The 18,546-nt window shown below is 38.2% G+C and overlaps 1 protein-coding gene across 7 annotated transcripts in view; it reads left to right on the plus strand.

Annotated features, from left to right (window-relative positions):
• Positions 1–18,546, plus strand: part of MINDY3 (MINDY lysine 48 deubiquitinase 3) — a 73,996-nt gene that overhangs the window by 46,394 nt on the left and 9,056 nt on the right. For all 7 annotated transcript variants that reach the window (XR_002772470.1, XM_003786790.2, XM_023511335.1 and 4 more), the window contains 2 exons: positions 8,920–8,992; positions 17,971–18,043. Coding sequence is in view for 6 of the 7 variants with exons in the window: in XM_003786790.2 (XP_003786838.1) it covers positions 8,920–8,992; positions 17,971–18,043 (146 nt within the window). In the remaining variant the exon portion in view is untranslated. The remainder of the gene's footprint in view (positions 1–8,919; positions 8,993–17,970; positions 18,044–18,546) is intronic.

Genomic DNA, 18,546 nt, shown 5'->3' on the forward strand with positions numbered 1-18,546 from the left:
TAGAGTCAGTATTGACGTGTGCACACCCCTGTCCCAGTCGATGAAAACACTTGTAGCCCGTAGTATTGATAGCAGATTAGGTGAAAAATCTTGCACATTTAATAAATGACAGTCACTAAGTCTTCTTAATAGGCTTAAAGTTGTTGGTTTATGTATTTGTACTTCTGTTTATATTATCCTCTGCCTAGACTGTGCTCATCAAAATCCTGCTGGCTATTCTCAGCCCAGCCTTCACTCTGGACTCCCTGTGGCTACTGATTACCCTGCACTCGTGTTGCTGTTTTCCTCCAACTTTCTACCTTCTTGTGGCACTACCTGAATTGTCCTTGTTTTCCCATAGTAGCTAATGTTGCAAGATTCAGTGTTGTGCTAGGTAGTGTTGAAATGTGAGGACTAAGAATATATTACATCCACATCTTGGCAATTGTAAATAGAGCTGTGATAAACAATCTAGTGCGTATGTCCTTAGGATGAAATGATTTTTTTTCTTCTGGATAGATGCCTCCTAGTGGGATTTCAGGGGTCAGATGGGAGATCTAATTATAGTTCTCTGAAGATTCTCCATACTTCTTTCCAAAGAGACTGTATTAGTTTGTAGTCCCACCCACAGTGTAAAAGTGTCCCCCCCTCTCCACATCTCCTCCAGCATCTGCAGCTTTGGGACTTTGTGATGTGGGCTAATCTTACTAGGGTTAGGTGATATCTCAGGGTGGTTTTGATTTGCATTTTTCTGATGATTAGGGATGATGAGCATTTTTCATGTTTGTTAGGCATTGATCTGTCTTCCTTAGAGAAGGTTCTGTTCATGTCTCTTGCCCAGGAGGGATTGTTACTCTTTTTTGGTTAATTTGTGTTCTGTATAGAGCCTAGTTATTAAGCCTTTGTCTGATTTGTCATCTGCAAATATCTTTTCCCATTCAAAAAGTTGTCTTTGGTTGTTGTCTTCTTGGCTGTGCAGAAGCTTTTCAGTTTTATTAGGTCCCACTGATTTTTTTTTTTGTTGTTACAATTGCCACAGCTCTTCACTGTACACAAACAACTGCTAATAGCCCAATTTAATCGTTTAATGATGAGAAGGGATGTTGTAAGCATTTTTATATTCTTATGTGACAGTTTACAATGTAAACAAAGGCATTTGATTATGTTATAAAAATATGTATACATAGTAGTGGTTCACTATTTACATTTGCTGAGCACTGTGTGCTAGGCACTACCCTAAGACTCTCACCTGCTTTCCTCATTTAATCTCCACAGCAGCCCTGTGAGCCTAAGTGCCATTTTCATCTGCATGTTATAGTCAGAGGCCGATGCAAAAAAAAATGATATCTCCAAAGTTAAACTAGTGAGTAAGGCAGGATTCAGACGTAAATATTCTTCCTCCTGAGCTATGCTTTTAACTTCTCTCCCTTAAGAAAACAAGTCATTATGCTAAGGCGGAATAGAGCCCAGAAGAGGGGAGAGGTGGGTACAGAAGAGATTAAGCTTGAGTGAAAAGAAATTTAAATTTACAGTTAAATGAAATGAAGATTATGTTCTAGGCTTGGAAAAAAGATTAAGCAAAAGGACTGTAGTGCTATTGTCAAAGTTGCACCTCTGTGCATGGGGAATGGTAAATCAATTCACTGGCACTAACCCCTACTAATAGGGCTGGGAGATCCAGATGGAAGCGAAGGTGGGGGATCCACTCTGGGAGCAGCTTGAACACCCTGCTGTGAAGGCCAGACAGGAATGTGTAAGGTGTGAATCTAAAGCAGATTCACAGAAGAAGAGCAGCCTTCTTGATAAACGCCAACAGCTTCTCTGTAAAGCTATGATAAAATTTTTAGATGTTATAAATGTGAAGACTGTAACTCATTTTCAATTATTCAAACTTTATTTAAAATAGTAGAAAAGGAAGTAGGATTGGGTGGGGCCCCTTTTCATTCAGACTCTTCCAAGCCTAGCAAGGTTTAAAGTATGCATACGGAGTGGACTATAGCTTCAATAATCTTTTTAGGCATTTGTTACTGTAGAAATCAGATAAAGTCTGTATAAATGAAGATTCCCCAATACGTAGCTTAGATCATTAAAATCAGTGTCGCTGGGCACACTGGGTAGCATAACGGAAGAGACTGAAAGGAAAGGGCTTGTGTGAATAGGAAGATCAAGTTTGGTCCATGTGGCACAAGCAGCCCTGGCCAGGATATTGTGTTATGATTTGTTTATTGCCTTGATGAGGTGACATACAGCTCTAAAATTGTAGTTGTTTGCATGGTGGCATTCAGACGGGGGCAATAGAACAGCCCCCCCTACAGGTGGGAAGAGCATGTGACTGCTGACATTCAGAAGAGCCTGCACTTGATGGTGACAAAGCAGAATTCAGCAAGTCAGTTTCAGTATTTTAACTTCTCTACAAACAATGCACCTTCTTTTTGCCTGTAGGCCACCACCCTTCCTTTCCCCCTCCCTTATTTCTCTCTCTGTTCTTGTCCGTGTTGGCTACAGGTGTGCTCCACATGGCCCCTTCATTTCAAGGTCTGGGCTGAAGGAGCAGCCTCTGTCTAGAATGCACACTTCTCATAGCCGAAGGGAAACAGCAGGACTCCTGGCAAAGCCAGATGGTGACACTTAGAGCGTCTGCTAGGAGGTTGCATAATGTCACCAACAGTTAAATTTCTCTGAGCACACCTGTTGTCAGTGGGGTACGGAAGTAAACTCCTCTCCCTGAAAGGTGCTTTGGGTCCCTTAGCAACAGACAGCCATAAGTAATCCTTTCACAGGAAGGAAGGAGCAGCTGATCTAGAACAGCAGTGCCGTCCACCACCTCAGACAAATTCTTGTCCAGGTGCTTCAACAGTTTAAATTCATTCCAGTAATACAAAAAGTCCGTCCTTAGAGATAAAGAGGAATTTTTTGGCTTTCTGATTTTTAAAAACTTTTACCCAGGTATTTGTATAATATTAACATGTATCATTTTAAAAAGTCAGGTAATCTTGTGTCTTGAATTACGTAGGTACTCAGGTGCATTGACAGGAGCGGCTTCTGGGAGCTGCTTTCTTAAATGAAATGCAGTGGTTAAAGGCTCACAGCTTTTCTCAGCGGGGCTCTTTATATAATCCAGGGGACGTAAAGTTATTTCAGAGACTACTTCCTCAGTCTCTAAGTAAGGGCCTTCTAGATGCATGGAAGAGTCCTGCAAAGCAGATGCCTTAGGCCTGAGGTATGAAACCTCTGGGTGAAATTGGCTGAGAAAGGCTGGATGGGTCATTCAAGTGAGTTGGGCAGTTATGCTGAAGAGAAGCCTCAGGCCACCCATTAATATTAGTAATTTTAATGGTTATGGTCCACGAGAAGATCATATTCGTTGCCTTCTCTTGTCTGTTTCCATTTGTGCGTTTAAAACTTGTGTTTCTGGAGGCGGAAGCTCAGAGAGCTCTTCATGCTTCCTCCCCTGACTTCTCCGCTGACGCAGCAGACCAGGTGGCACAGGGCAGTGGGCAGGCCTGTGGAGTTAGCCCGGGGCTTTTCCATGTTACTTGGAAAACAATGAAAGAGTAAGGGAAAAGAGCACCACCCTACCTTCTGTCCCATGATGGGAGGACATTAATTCTGTTTCCCACGTTGGCCTTGATGAGCTTTGTACGTTTTGAGAGAATTTGGTAATTGACGCAAATCTGTTTCTTTATAATTTCCAAATCACATTTTTATTGAGAGCTAGCAAAGACCCAGTATGAAACAGATTATATACAGTGAAATGTTATTTAAAGCTTCAAGGTCAATTCTATGCCAGCGAACTTTTACTTATTTATTTATTTTGGAGGGACTCTTAATACTATAAAATGGTATCTGCAAGCTAAAATATCCTTACTATATGTGATCATTTCTCTTGGAGGTTCTTTGATTACTCCTGACAGCAGATTGTTCTTGATAATGATGAAAGGTATAATGGATAAACGTTAAAGACCTTTTCCAGTAATGAACTACTTATGCCTAGCCCACTCGCCGAAGACAGGCCTTATATTTCAGTAGGAGTTTAAAAGGAGATAGCTAATGTTACATTTTAAAAGGTCCATCCTGAACAGTGAATAATTATACTGATAACAGGGAAAGCACTACCTGAAGAAGAGGTATCTGTTTCTTGGTTGTAGAGTATTAGGCAGTTCCATTACAGCTTGTCTCCACTCCACCCCTGTAGCATGTTGCTAGTTAAGTAAAGTTGGGTGAGGTTAGATAATTTTAAAAGCTATATTGTTTAGCGATCCCTCTTGACCAGTAAATTGGCTGAATAGAAATTGTTTACTCTGCCTTCTTATAAAAGTATCTGATTCTATCAGACTGATGTAGAGAACTACTTTTAGACAGTCAATCAGAGCTTAAATTGCTAACTAAAGTAGTATTTGATATTCGACACTTCTGTTTAGCTTCTTTTCCAACTGAGAGTACCTAGAAGAGTTCCAGATGTAGTACATACTGCAGTTTTCTTCTAAGTGGGACAACTAAGGATGAAGAAAAGAAAATACGTCCAATTATCCATGCCGACTCGGATAACTTGGAATTACATCATTGGAATATCTTCATCATAACTCATGAGATTTGGGGAGAAATGGAGGGTTAGTGTATATATGTTCAGACTTCATTTTAGAAGGTCATCTTGTTAAGATACTTTTAATAATATTCATAGAAATAAAAATATAGCAGCATATTTTTTCTCTTTTCTGTTAGACTTTGACCACAGAATAAACCTTTCTCTGCCATCTTAAAGGCTTGTCATTGCTAAAAGAGATTATAGGAAGTGTGGATTGTTCAGTGGGGAAAATATACTACGTATGCAATCTAAAAGCTTTTTCTATGTGAGGTTTTGGAAATGGAAAATCTGGGGGAGAACCCTTCACATTTAGATAGCTATTACCGGAGAGTTCTGTATTTTGCTTTATTTTTTATAATGAAGTCATTTCCTTTACTATAAGAAAAATAATGGCAATTATAATACCTCTCTCACTGAAGTACTTTTCTTATTGATTATAAAACACTCTCAAATGAATGGAATTCAGTATTTGCTGTTCATATATGAAATACATTTAATGGTAATATATTAAATAGTAATATATTACCAAATTGGCTATATGGATTATTCTACTACTAATCTTTATATATTATACTAGAAACCTTGTTTAGAAATGTTTAAGTAAAACAAAGTGGTAAAGATTAGTCCTGGAATTTGTAATTTTAGATCAAATTGGAAAGTTAAAAGAACAATGTGAAAAACACACTTCAGTGGAAATAGAAGATGGCTTTCGACTTTTTCTGATTTCATTTCTAAAAACAAACATGTAAATGTAAACAAAGCTTAATGAACAGATCATTTTCTATAGTTATCCAAAAAACATGGTAAACATTCAAAAAAATAAGCCAATGATCACTTTCGAGTGTCGGTTTTAATCTATGGATGAAAACATTTGGAATGTTTCCCCTGGAGTTTACTGTAATCTCTTGATTTTCCCCACTGTCTTTTTCTTTCTTCTTCCTCTAGGATAAAGACCTAATGGAAGTGATATGATTAGCTATTAGTTATCATTGAGACCAAAGTAGCAAAGCATTTTATTTTAATTGTTCAAGACACAGTTTGCTTTATCAGTAAAGCCAGCGGTAGTTGGCAGTTTTCTTACGTGGAATCTGACTAGCACTGCTGGGCTGTGTGGTGGAGGGAAAAAGAATGGGGTTGTTGCTTTTTCCTCACTCCTGGGGTTTGGAGATACGTGTTGCACTGTTCTTAACTTTAACCAGTAATTTGCCTTAATTCCTTTTTGAAATACAGCTGACCCTTGAAAAGTATGGGATTAGGGGCACTGTCCACCCTGCCTCAGTGCAGTCAAGAAAATCTGCACATAACTTTGTATTACCCCCCAAATTTCACCAATAGCCTACTCTTGAGCAGAAGCCTTGCTGGTACCATGAAGAGCAGATTAGCACATATTTCTTATGTTGTTTTAATCATATAATGTATTCTTATAATCAACATGAGAAAAGAAAACATGAAAAAATCATAAGGCAGGAAAAATAGTAACATTTCCTATCAAGTGGGAGTGAGTGGGTCATCAGAGACATCATCCTCCTCATTGTCTTTGCATTGAGTGGGCTGAGGAGGGGCTGGATGGAGGACGTGGGGGGCAGGGGAGGCGGGCACATTCAGTGCACTTTACAGAAGTACACTGTAAGTTTTCTTTGACTGTTTGGCTTTTTCATTTTTCTAAAAATGTTTCCATGCACTTCCAGTTGTCCTTCCACGGCTTGCTGTCGTTTAGTGCAAACATCGTGGAAGAATCCCTGTCATGTAAGAAGTCAAAGGCAACCTCAGGACCCTTCTGGCAGAGGGTCCAGAGTCAGTTTGTTTCCTGGCACTGCCTTTCTGTCCTCTTCCTCCTCATGTGGCGCTGTTTGGAAGCACTCATCTCCGTCAAGTGGTCTTGTATTCCCTCTGGTGTGGTAGCTGTTAGCTCTTGAATTTCTCCAAGATCCGAGTCTTAAAACCCTTTGGCCCCGTACCCCGTCCTTTTTACATATCTACAGTCTCGCTCATGATTTCCTTGATGGGCTCTGTTGTAAATCCTGTGAAGTCACACACAACATCTGGACACGGTTTCCTCCAGCTGGACAAGAATTTGTGGTGTTGGGCTTGATGGTTTTCACACCTTTTTCTGTAACAAGGATGGCATCTTCAGTGATGTACTCCTTCATAATGTTCTGTTAGGGTCCTCTTTCATAGTGTTGACAGTTCTTTCCACGGAGTGTCATGTGTGATGAGCCCTAAATACTCCCATGACCCCCTGATCTACGGCAACTGTGGGCAAGTCGACTGCTTCTTTACCTCCAGTGCTGAACTCACGGGGTTCTGGGACAGGGGCATTGCTGGGTATCAAAAGAACTTGAGAAAGCTGTTCCTGAATTCATAGACAAAGCATTGACAGAACCAGTTGAGGAACAAAATGGGGAGTTCCAACTGTCCACGTCTTCTTGTACAATTCCAAAACCGGCAGCTGGTGTTTGTCTTTTCCTTTCCGGGGCTGGAGTTGGCAGCTTTATAGGTAAGAGTGTCCTGATCACATGCCTGGCTGCATGTGCACAGAGTGGCAGAGCTGGCCTGTCCCTTCCCACCTTACCTCCCAGTGCTGCTTCTCAACCTCACTCATACGTAAATGTCCTCTGTGGCATTTTTTCCCAGAATAGGACAGTTTGATCTGCATTGAAAACCTGTCCAGGCAGATAGCCTGCCTTCTCAGTGATTTTTCTTCACAGCACCTGGGAGCTTGTCTGCTGCCTCTGGGTTGTCAGAAGCTGCTTCTCCGGCTACCTTGGCATTTTTTAAGCCAAATCCCTTTGAAAAATTATCACATCATCCTTTGCTGACATTAAATTATCCAGAGTTAGATCTTTCACCTTCCTTTTGTCTTAAATTGTTACATAGTGACTTCACTTTTTCTCAAATCATATTAGGATCTACAGTTAGGCCTTTCTTACAGCAATCTGGCACCACATAAAAGTTGCATTTTCAGTATGAAATAAAAAGGTATATTCATAATCAGAGGCAAGAGGGATGCCGTGCATTTTTATCAAGATCGTTCTGAATTGCTTTCTACGTTAGAATAGTTTTGTTATGTTTTTTCAATTTGAAACACTTGAAAGGTGGAGACAAAGCCTCAGGTAACTAGCTGTAAATTTCTTTTGTGCTCTTACATTGTCTGAAATCTTTAATGCCCGAAAATTTGATGTAAACCACCTTCTATGACTCAAAACTGAATTCTTCCTGCCTTCTTTCCACTTTATACAGAGTGATAATTGTGTAAAACTTGACATTGAAGAAATATTAAAGTACTGTTTCAATTATATTCCACCCCAACCCCTAAAACATTGTTTTGTTTTTTAACCCAGGAAAACAGCCTGATACTACCTTTCCCTTTATTTGGGTCATAGTTTTAAGTAATACTTAGAAATTCTAAGTCATATCTTAAGATTCATTTCAGACTTCTCTTTCCTCGTTACTGATAAAGGTTGAAATGAAACAGGCTCTTGTGCTCCTGTAAGGTCCCCTCTGTACACAATTTCATCTATAGTCGTATACCACCTTCTCAGCCAGAATTTTCATTAAAATGTTCATCCACAAATTTCAACAGCTATTCTAAAAGGGAGACATGAAAAAGATAGAAGTAGAATTGGAAATGTTCACAGGAACCAAAGGTTTTACTGGGATAACTGTAGAATGTCATAATGACTTAGGTATGTGGAGTAAAGCTTTGTGAAGAGTCAAAGATAACACTGAATTTTTATGCTTAGAATTGTGAGAGTGACGCTTCCTATGATAAAGAATTGTCAGGATTGAGAATTGTTTCATGGGGAAAAGAAATTTCTTCCTGTAGTGTTTCCTTTGAGTTAAGAAAAATTAAAATTCTAGACATAGGGAATTTGATTTTAGCCTAGGCATTACTACACCATGCTTGCTAAAGTTACAAATCTCAAATGCGTTATCATGTAAGTGTTATGTGCTGTAATCTCTGAATTTTGTTTTTTAACATTTGAAACTTCCGTATACTTTAAATTATATGTGTAATGTGGGACATAACATGAAATAAATGTATGAGTCATTAGTTTTTATAAATTACATTTTTATAGTAGTTACATGTATAATATTAGATTTTTCAAGTATTTTCTGTGTTTATGTAAAGCTTCATATGTAACAGTGAGAAGTTGAAGTTTTATTCCCCATTTTTCAGGTGTAAAGTCTAGAATCAAAGAGTTAGTAATTTGCCTAGTCAACGTACCTATGATGCAGTGTAACTCAGTTTTTTCATATCTTCCTAATTTTTCATATCTTTCACCCTAATACTTGTTGTATGTTTAATGTTGTGACGTTATAGCTAATTGGCACCATGCTTTTTATCTTTTCAGGATATGGCTTTAGTTGCCCCTGAAGCTCCTTCAGAACAAGCTAGGAGAGTTTTTCAAACCTATGACCCAGAAGGTAAAAGATTTTATTAACATCAACTCTATGTTTAATATCTTCGTATATTTTGAATTACATATATTGACATTTACCTTCTTATGTTTAGAAGGCTTGCTGGATTAGTGGATGAAATGTACATTGGGTTTCTTGAAAATTTTAAGAGACTTGGTGAAAACAAACAAATAAGATACTGCACAGGTGTACACCAAGTTCCGTCACGGTCTAAGGGTTATGTGTTTCTTGGAACACTGAAGTTATAGCGAATATCAGAATATCTTCTGATATTCGTTGTCATAGGGGAGAAAGGCCACCTTCTCAACAAGCTCTTGAGAAAGTAGGTCATCGTCTTCCAGGATATTTCTATATAATTGATTGTGGCAGGATAAAGATTTTGAAGAATATTACCTTAATTATTCTCTTTTGTGCCTGTATAACAAAATATAGTTTTGACAAGTTCATATAGATATCATTAAAATGTCCAGGCACGGTGGCTCATACCTGTACTTTGGAAGGATGAGACAGGAGGATTGCTTGAGGCTAGGAGTTTAAGACCAACCTGGGCAACTTAGCAAGAGCCTGTCTCTACAAAAAATAGAAAAATTACCTAGGCATGGTGGCATGTACCTGTAGTCTTAGTTACTAGAGAGGCTGAAGCAGGAGGATTGCTTGAGCCAGGAGTTTGGGGTTGCAGTGAATTATGATGGTGCTAACGCACTCCAGGCTAGGTGACAGAGTGAGATCCTATCTCTACTTTGGATTAAAAAAAGAAAAAATACTTATTGTGTCACTATCACCTGGGTTACTTTGATCACCATTTTGTTTATGAGCTTGGGTGAGTACAGCCAACTCACTGACTTTTTCATGTATAATTTTAAAATACAGTAATGCCTTAAGTTGCATTGTAAATTATCATGTAGAAACCAAAGGAGCTGGATCATTGAAGGTCCTAATGGACCCTTGGAGGGATTGGATTAGTTTAATACATTATACTTCTTCTATCTTGAAACTTTTTACTCTTAGGGGACTGTTCTTTCTGAAAATTTGAGTCATGCAAATTCTAAGAATCTTGTCTCATACTACTCACCAGCAGTATAAATTCAGGCTATTCACTTTTAGGTCTGTAAATCTATTTTCTTAGCTATCAGTTGAGAACAACTACACATACTTCTTAAGAGTCATTATGAGTATTAATTGAATAATGTTGTGGCAAGCACTTTGCTCACCACATGTAGAATTTTATAATGTGAGTAGGTACTTTATAAATATGATTTCCTGTCTCTCCATCTCAAGTTAATTGTTGCTCTAATTGGTGTGTTGATGTTAAGTTATCCTCTTTCCTTCCTCCATTATGTTTCTCTAACTTAGAAACAAAAGTTTCTTTCCTCTTAGAATTTATAATCTTTTAAAATTTTGGTAATATTTTATTTTAAATCTTTATAAGGAAGTAAAAAATCTGTTAATGGCTTTGGTTTAAAAAAAAGAATAGAAAATTAAAAATAAAGTAAAAGAGATTTGCAACTTCACTTTTTCTGACCCCTGAGTGAAGTTATCCTTACAGTAAATCAACTTGAACTTGAATCACGGCATCGTGTGGCAAGTTGAATTATACAGTGGAAGGTCATTCTCTTGCCACTTGGATGGGAAATGTAGGAAATCAATAGTCATTTTTATCCCTAGATGTTCTTAATATATTTTGAGCTAATGATTAAACTTAACCAAAGAGGGTTTTTAGAAACTATAGCAAGTAAATATGAAAATAAAATTGATATAAAATGTATAATAAGATTCAAAGAAATGATGGAATTATGGTGAAATCTGAGAGCTATCCTGAAGACTTGAGGAGGGAAATACAACATTGGCAAATGGACACACTAAAAAGAGAAAGTGATAGCTCTGTGAATTCAGGCAAGAGATGGCAATTTATTAATATATACAGGAAAAGCCAGCAAGTATTTGGCTTGAGTAGAAAAATAGGGTACAAGAAAAGTAATTAGGTAGAATTTACCTAACAGTCTAATTTACCTACTTCTCTTAAAGAGAAGTAATGCTAGAGGTAAGGAGTATTGTTTTGAAATAAGAAATGAATAATACAAAGACTTGGATGTGTATTTTTTAAAAATATATTTCAGGGAATGAGTTGAGCAATGTTGTATTCTTACAGATTAAGACATGTTTTGTTTTCTGCCATTGTTAACCCTTTTTTAAGACGATTCCTTATGTATACTTCACATTACAGCGGAGAGGATCACTTTGCAATCATGCACACACACATAGAATTGCTTACCCTGTATCAGGGCATATTTTGGGATATGTTCTTACCCATAGTTGTGTAAATTGTAACCAAAGAAAGAAATTCTTTATAGACAGATATGGGCATCTACCCAGAGTTTCCAGGCTGCAGTGCTGGCTTATGTGTCCTGTGAACTCATTGTCCAAGATCCTAGTCATGCCCCTTAAGCCCCTGTAAGTACTACAGAACATTGCAAAATCAAACATCTGGCTTTCATGAAATCTGTTTTATTAGATACCCCTTTCTTTGTTATATTGGTGCAAATTTTAGAACCAAAATTAAACTACCAGCGACTGAGTTTCTTGGAAAATGCAAGATTAGAAGCTCTTAAGAAGTAGTAATTGTAAATGAAGAAAGGCGTCAGGAAACGCCTTCAGAGCAGACAGAAAAGACCTGAACTTGGCTGGGCGCCTGTAGCTCAGCGGCTCCAGTGCCAGCCACAGAGTTCGCATCCAGCCCAGGCCTGCTAAACAACAACTACAACCAAAAAATAGCCAGGCATTGTGGCGGGCACCTGTAGTCCCAGCTACTTGGGAGGCTGAGGCAAGACAATCGCTTAAACCCATGAGTTTGAGGTTTCTGTGAGCTATGATGTCACAGCACTCTACTAAGGGTGACAAAAGTGAGACTCTGTCTCAAAAAAAAAAAAAAATTCTGTCAGTAATGTAAATGATACTAAAACAAAGGTTTTTAAAGTGAGAGACCGTTGTTATAAGCAGATTTCTTTGCTTTTTGCAGATGTTTTAATTAGGCAACAGGCTTATACTGTTTATTTTTCTTTTACCAATTTACCAGTGAAAATTAAAGTTTCTTATATTTCCCAGACTAAAACATAATTTATAATCATTAGCTGTTTTTCAGAATTGAGTCAAGAGCAATTCATAGAAAAATAAATTGGCTGGTTTTCTATTACAGAAAGATAATTATTGATTAAATAAAATGGTTTTCATCTACAGAGAGTTAACTATGACAGCTTAGCAACACTATAAAGTGAATTATTAAAAGGAAAGCAAGCAAAATGTGTTCAGCTACCCTCATATATAACTTAACACATAGAAGAAAAATTCCACTTTCTCGTGTGACTATCACTGTTCGTGGATTAACTGTATATAGTTCACTCTAGCATACTATTTTTGGAGGAAAAAAATCAAACTTACAAGACTAGCACATTAGTTTTTAAGTGACCAAAAAGACTAAAAATGAAAAATTCATCTATTTTTAATCCCTTTATTTACTCGAGCTTCAAGATGGAAGCCAATCCAGCCTTCCCGGAACATTTAATGTTCTAATAGTTCTTACAAGCATCTGGCTAGTGCCAGTTTCCATCCGACAGAAGCTGGTCTGGGGACAGTTGTCCTTTGTTGCCCCTCTCAGAATACTTGTGGAACAATTGACCTGGAGGCAAAATGAGAAAAAAAGAATTCAAATTCCGGTCCCCAGAGTGTTTTTGTTTCTTTATCTCAGCCCACAGTCTGGCTGAGGTAGGCTAAGTGGTAGCACTGTTATCACTGCTTCAGGCACGTGATGAACTAAATGGACTTGTGCAGGGTGACCCCCCTTTACAGGAGGAGCGCTGTGAGGCCACGTTCCCTAACAGGTGGCATAAGCCTGTTCACAATCAGGGATGTGTTTAATATGCTGCTGCTGCTGCTGCTGCTGATGACGTTTGCATTTGCATGGAAGGTTAAGAGTTATAGAGCACTTTAACTCCCTGATCTCGTTAAAGCCTTATCATAGCCTAGGCGACAGATCATTATTATTATTATTGTTCTGTTCTTCAGAAAACCAAACATCTGATGTTTGGCGTCACTTCCAAAGCCACATACCTAACGGGGGAACCAACACTGGATCCTAGCTGCTCTTCTAGGAGATAAAGCGATCTTTCCCTCTCTCTCCACTACCGGTTTCTTTTCTTAGGTGCTAGCACCATACAGAGGTGCTGTTGAGCCTTTCTAAGTTTATGTAGAACTGTTATTCTTAATTTTCTGGAATAAGAATTTGATACCGTTTCTCTTGCTATCTGAGCAATTAGAGTAATCTCCACGTCCGATTCTTTAAGAGCTTTATTTGTAATTAAGATCAAAAATACATTTTTGAACTGTTATTTTCTCTCTTGGAATACTACTAAAATTTTAATTTCAGCAGGACCTTGATGTATTACCTCTAATTATTTGCCTCATTTTAATGAGAAATCTCAAATTCAGAGATAAAAGTAAACACTAATATGTGTGCTCAGAGCCTGTGGAGAATCAGCTCTCAGGCCTATGCACAGTGTTACACGTGGGTTTTACAGAAAGTCCATAGTGTACTTATTTACTTTTTCAAATCCTTTTATGGAAAAAAGTGTCTGGACATGTGCTTTGTATTCTGGCACATGTTTTATCAGAACCTTTTTTAAAAATAATGATAAAATAGACAGACTGAGGCTGGAGTAGATTGAGCAGTGTGCAGGAAGACCCTGGGCAGCCGAGGACGTGCCCAGTGCCTCCAGATACTAGACAGGGACGCCCTCTCTGTTACTCCGCAGTAGCTGTGTAATGTCAGCCAAGTTCCTAATCTTAGTTTTCTCCCCTGTAATATGTACTTAATATCTACTTTACACGATTTATCTAATACTTAATAAATTGGCCATAGAGTTGTTTAAACAATTCAAAAACGGTGGCATGGAGCTTATCCAATAACCTCCAGACCCTGATGGTTTGGGTTTTTTGTTTGGTTTTCATCTTTCTCTATCCCCTGCTCCATTCCCACCCCCCTCTTAAAATTGTATCTCAGGAAGCAACACTATTCGGGCAAAGGATAAATATTTTGGTTTATACTGATGCTATTTCTTAAGTGGCTAAAATATATTGATGGTCATCTTTTATATGAATTATTTCAGTGTGCCCCTTTAAGAGCTCCATAAAATCTTTATGTAGATGTAGACCAAGTGTGATGTACTCCAATCCCCATTTTCTAGAATTGCCTCTCGTTTGTCTTTCCTGTTCCCTCTGAATAACTGCTGTTCCTGTGCCCTTGCAGCAGCCCTCCTGCCCTCCTGTCACTGCTGCCGTCAGCTACAGCAGCACCGTCGTCACTGTCCCTATTGGGCTGCCCCAGCCCATGTTGTTCTGTCTTTTGCCACCATGTTTTATTTATCTAGCAATGTTTCCTTCATGTAACAAAAGTGAATTTATAGGACAGCTGTAAATTAGCTATGCATTTCTTTCTGAGTATACTTAAAGTGGGGACGCAGATAGGCCAACCAGCAGTAATACGGCAAGAAGACCACAGGGAGCTGAAAACGTCTAAGAGGCCACACACTTTTTATAATAGGAGTTTTTATTAAATTATTGGTCTAGACCAGGGGTTCTCAACCCTCCTAATGCCGGGAAAATAATTTTATGGTTGGGGGTCACCACAACATGAGGAAGTGTATTAAAGGGTCCCGGCATTAGGAAGGTTGCCACTGGTCTATAGTATTAAAGCCTTAATAATACATTATTAGGTAACATATAACACAACATTTGGCAAAAATAAAATCCTTTAGGCTGGGCAAAGTGGCTCATACCTGTAGTCCTCACACTCTGGAAGGACAAGGCAGGTGGGTTATTTGAGCTCAAAAGTTGAAGACCATCCTGAGCAAAAGTGAGAGACCCCTAGCTATACTAAAAACAGACCAAACTGAGGCAAAAGGATCTCTTAAACCCAAGAGTATGAGGTTATTGTGAGCTATGATGCCAGGACAACAGAGTGAGATTCTGTCTCAAAAAATAAATAAATCATCAAACTATTATTTGATTCAAACAAATGATATTAAATCCTGCTTAATCTGGATTGTTATTATTATTCCCAAGAAGGTTTAGTCTTCCTCCCCTACAGTGTTTGGAAAATGACAGTCTCAGGTAGTTAGTGCTCCGTACCCTCCTCCTAAGCTCTTATCTCAGTATGAGAAGCCCTTTCCCTGCCTTCTGTTAATTCTGAATTTCTGATTTACAATAGCACCTCTGTGAGTTGACCACCCAAGGGACTGTGACCAACTGGTCAACACACAGAGCTGGTCGACATAAGGAACTAGGCCTGCTGTGCTGATAGGCACATGTGCATGTCTGGTCTATGAGTTAGGTCACTTTGAGGTGGTCAGCAGAGGGAGGGGTTCCACTACGGAGGTTCTACTAAAATTTTGAGACCTGCCAGGTTCTGTCTTATTGTTTAATCTTTCAAAACAGAATTCATGATAGGTATATCTTTCCTTTTAAAGTCCAACTCTAGTTTCTTCACAGCTATGAAAGCAGTTACCTTGGCACAGATCACCAGCCGGCTTCCGCACACACCTCGCGGCACTCTGCCGAGTTGAGTTTCTCTTCCCCTCAACCTCTAGGAGCTTGGCACTTTGAACAGTATGACATTCTGCTGGTAAAACAACTTATATTTTTAAACAAACAACTACTTTTTCTCCTTTCAAATGTTCTAAAACAAAATATAGCAGGATCAGAGTGTCTGCACATGGCTGCCTCCTGTCACACCCGCCACACCCTCTGTTACTGGTTTGCACTCACATTCTGGTCCAGAGGCTCAGTGTCACGGCAGTCCGTCTCGTATTCACGTAGTTAATACGCCTGTGCATTCCACGTCTACTTCTTGTATTTCCTTGGTGGTTGGTATTGAGGCCATCTCATCCTGGCTCTGTTCCTCTGTTCTCCGGGGATTCCGTTAACTAAGCTGGATGACCTGGGTTTCATCTGTTTTTAGGTTTCGTGATTCTGTTCTTTTTCTAAAGAATTTATTTTTGTGGGTAGGATTGAGTAACATGTGAAATGTTCTACAAAAATAAACAATTTTGAGATCTCTTTTAATCTTGGCTATATGAAAAGTCTTTGAAGGATTTTGAAAATTATATTACACCTCTAGTTTTAAAATGCTAAGTGTACAAAATGTAGAGTCGCTGATTTGTTATTGTTACATTTAAGAATGTTTATGAATTATAAATTTCATAGGTATTTTAAAAACATTCTAGAATGTTTAAGCTTAAGGTTAATTATGTATAAGTTAAGTGTGGTATTCAGGAAGTCATTTTGTTGTGGTTTGTGTCTCTGTACAACCAATTAGCTCTTCCTGGAGGTGGGAGTTGGATTGCAGGTTATGTTTTCTCAGGGAAAGCTGCCACCATTTACAAGATGCATGCCCTCCAGTACTCTGAAGAGCACCGTAAAGGTTGAACATTCCTAATCCAAAAATTCCTAATCCTCCACAATCCAGAACTGTTTGAGTGCTGATATGATACTCACAGGAAATGCTCGTGGAGCATTAGAGCATTTCAGATTTGGAATTTCAAATTAGGGGTGCTCAACCACTGTGTATCTGCAAGTATTCTAAAATCTATTCTGCTCTTGAGTATTTTGGGTAAGAGAAACCAACCTGTGATGTCAGGTGGACACGCAGGGGAGCCCATAACAAAGAAACCTGCCCACATAGAGAGTTGTTCCTGTTTGCTGGTGGCCACGGAAAGCCTTTTCACAATTAGAAATACTACCTTTTAGCTATGACTTAACTAAACAAAATAAGGAAATTTTCTCTGTGTTTCAAACTCAAAGCCCATAAGGCTTGAATGTTTTCACAAGTGCCTTCAACAAGGTCTTTACTCACCATACTTCAAATTATTGGGAACTTGACAAATTGGAATTATTCTAACCCTTCCCTTAAAAAAATACATTTTTAATGATCTTAAATGATTCGTAGCCTTTTAGTCAAGGCCAACCTTTCTTCCAGTGGGTAAACAGTTGTTTCTGAGGCGTAAGAATAGAAAGACCTTTCTACCATTGAAGCGTCTTTGTTTCCTTCTGATAGAGACCGTGCGATTCCACATCCTGAGAGAGCACTCCACGCTATATTCTGTAGCTGATAGGAGAAGGGCTTTAGACACCTCGTTCTCCATGGCAGGCTTTTTTCTTTCTTTTAATCATCTAATTCCTGAAAAAGACATTGTGTTAGAAGCTGATTGAAAGCTGAGACAGTCTTTAGGAGTGAGTGAATGGCTAAGGGGACTTGGGCACTGTACATTAAGGGAACAAACAACTTGTTTCAAGCTACTAGCTAGCATTTGGGCCATTTGCCAGTGCTATTTCCTCATCAAGTCGAAAAGAAAAAAAATACATATGTATTTTCCATAAAATACTCAGCATTGATTTTACTCTGCATTTCAACTTTGAATTTTTTTTCTGTTAAAACTATGGCTTTTTTCTAAATTACCAAGTCTGTTACAGGATATCTTGTACTGCTCCTGTATTGTTAGTTATCTGTATTTCAAGCTAAGTAACATTGTGACAAAGGGGTTTTATTGAAGAATTTTTTTAATTGGACTTTTTGATGAGAATGTGAGGTTCAGTCTCTTTATCAAAAGATATACTATTAGGCTGGAAAAACCTTATGCCCACTTAAATTTATAATAAAAAGTAATTGGACTGTAAATTTCATCGGAGTTCTCAGATATGGTGAATGTTTTTATTTGAAATTAACTTTGAAAATAAATCTTTGGATATGTGCCCCAAAAAAACCTAATATGGGAGTCTGATAATAATAAGCATAGTGCCTAAGATAAACTTAATATGCTGTTCCTTAACTCTTTATCTTTTGTACATGATTTTACCTGGAATCTTCTCAGCAATAATACTCTTTGTCTTGGAGTAAATTCTTATTTCAAGTTATTTCTGATATATTTTTTCCCCAGATAATGGATTCATACCAGATTCACTTCTGGAAGACGTGATGAAAGCATTGGACCTTGTTTCAGATCCTGAATAGTAAGTTGAACAGGAAGTGTTACTTAGGCAACTCAGAAAGGGTGCCATTAAGTTGAAGACACAGTGTACATTTTTGCCTTTCTTAAATCTCAATTTGCATATATAAAGTAAAGCAGTTTATATAAAACAAATTTAGGAAGAAGTCAGACTAATCTAATATAGCAAGATGTAACATATTTAATAGGAATGCAGGCCTCTGCCATTCCCTCTTTATTTAAAAGATAATCAAAAACAGGAAAGGTCTCTAAATGATCAAATTAAATGATGTGACACTTTTCTGAGTAACCTGTAATATACTGGAGGCTACGGACTTTCAGGATCTCCTGAGGACCTTGTCGTCATCGTCATTCTCACTCATGTTTTATGCATCATCATGTTTGTAACTTCCTTCCTAGATGTAGGATCTTCAGTTACTGTCCAGGAGAAAATAACTCGTGTTAAACAGATACACATAGATTTAACAAGTGGAAAAACAATAATGAAGATCACCTTGGATCTGTACT

This window comes from Otolemur garnettii, unplaced genomic scaffold (genome assembly GCF_000181295.1).
Source record: "Otolemur garnettii isolate 467f Iridium unplaced genomic scaffold, OtoGar3 scaffold00019, whole genome shotgun sequence".
In the NCBI taxonomy this organism is placed as follows: domain Eukaryota; kingdom Metazoa; phylum Chordata; class Mammalia; order Primates; family Galagidae; genus Otolemur; species Otolemur garnettii.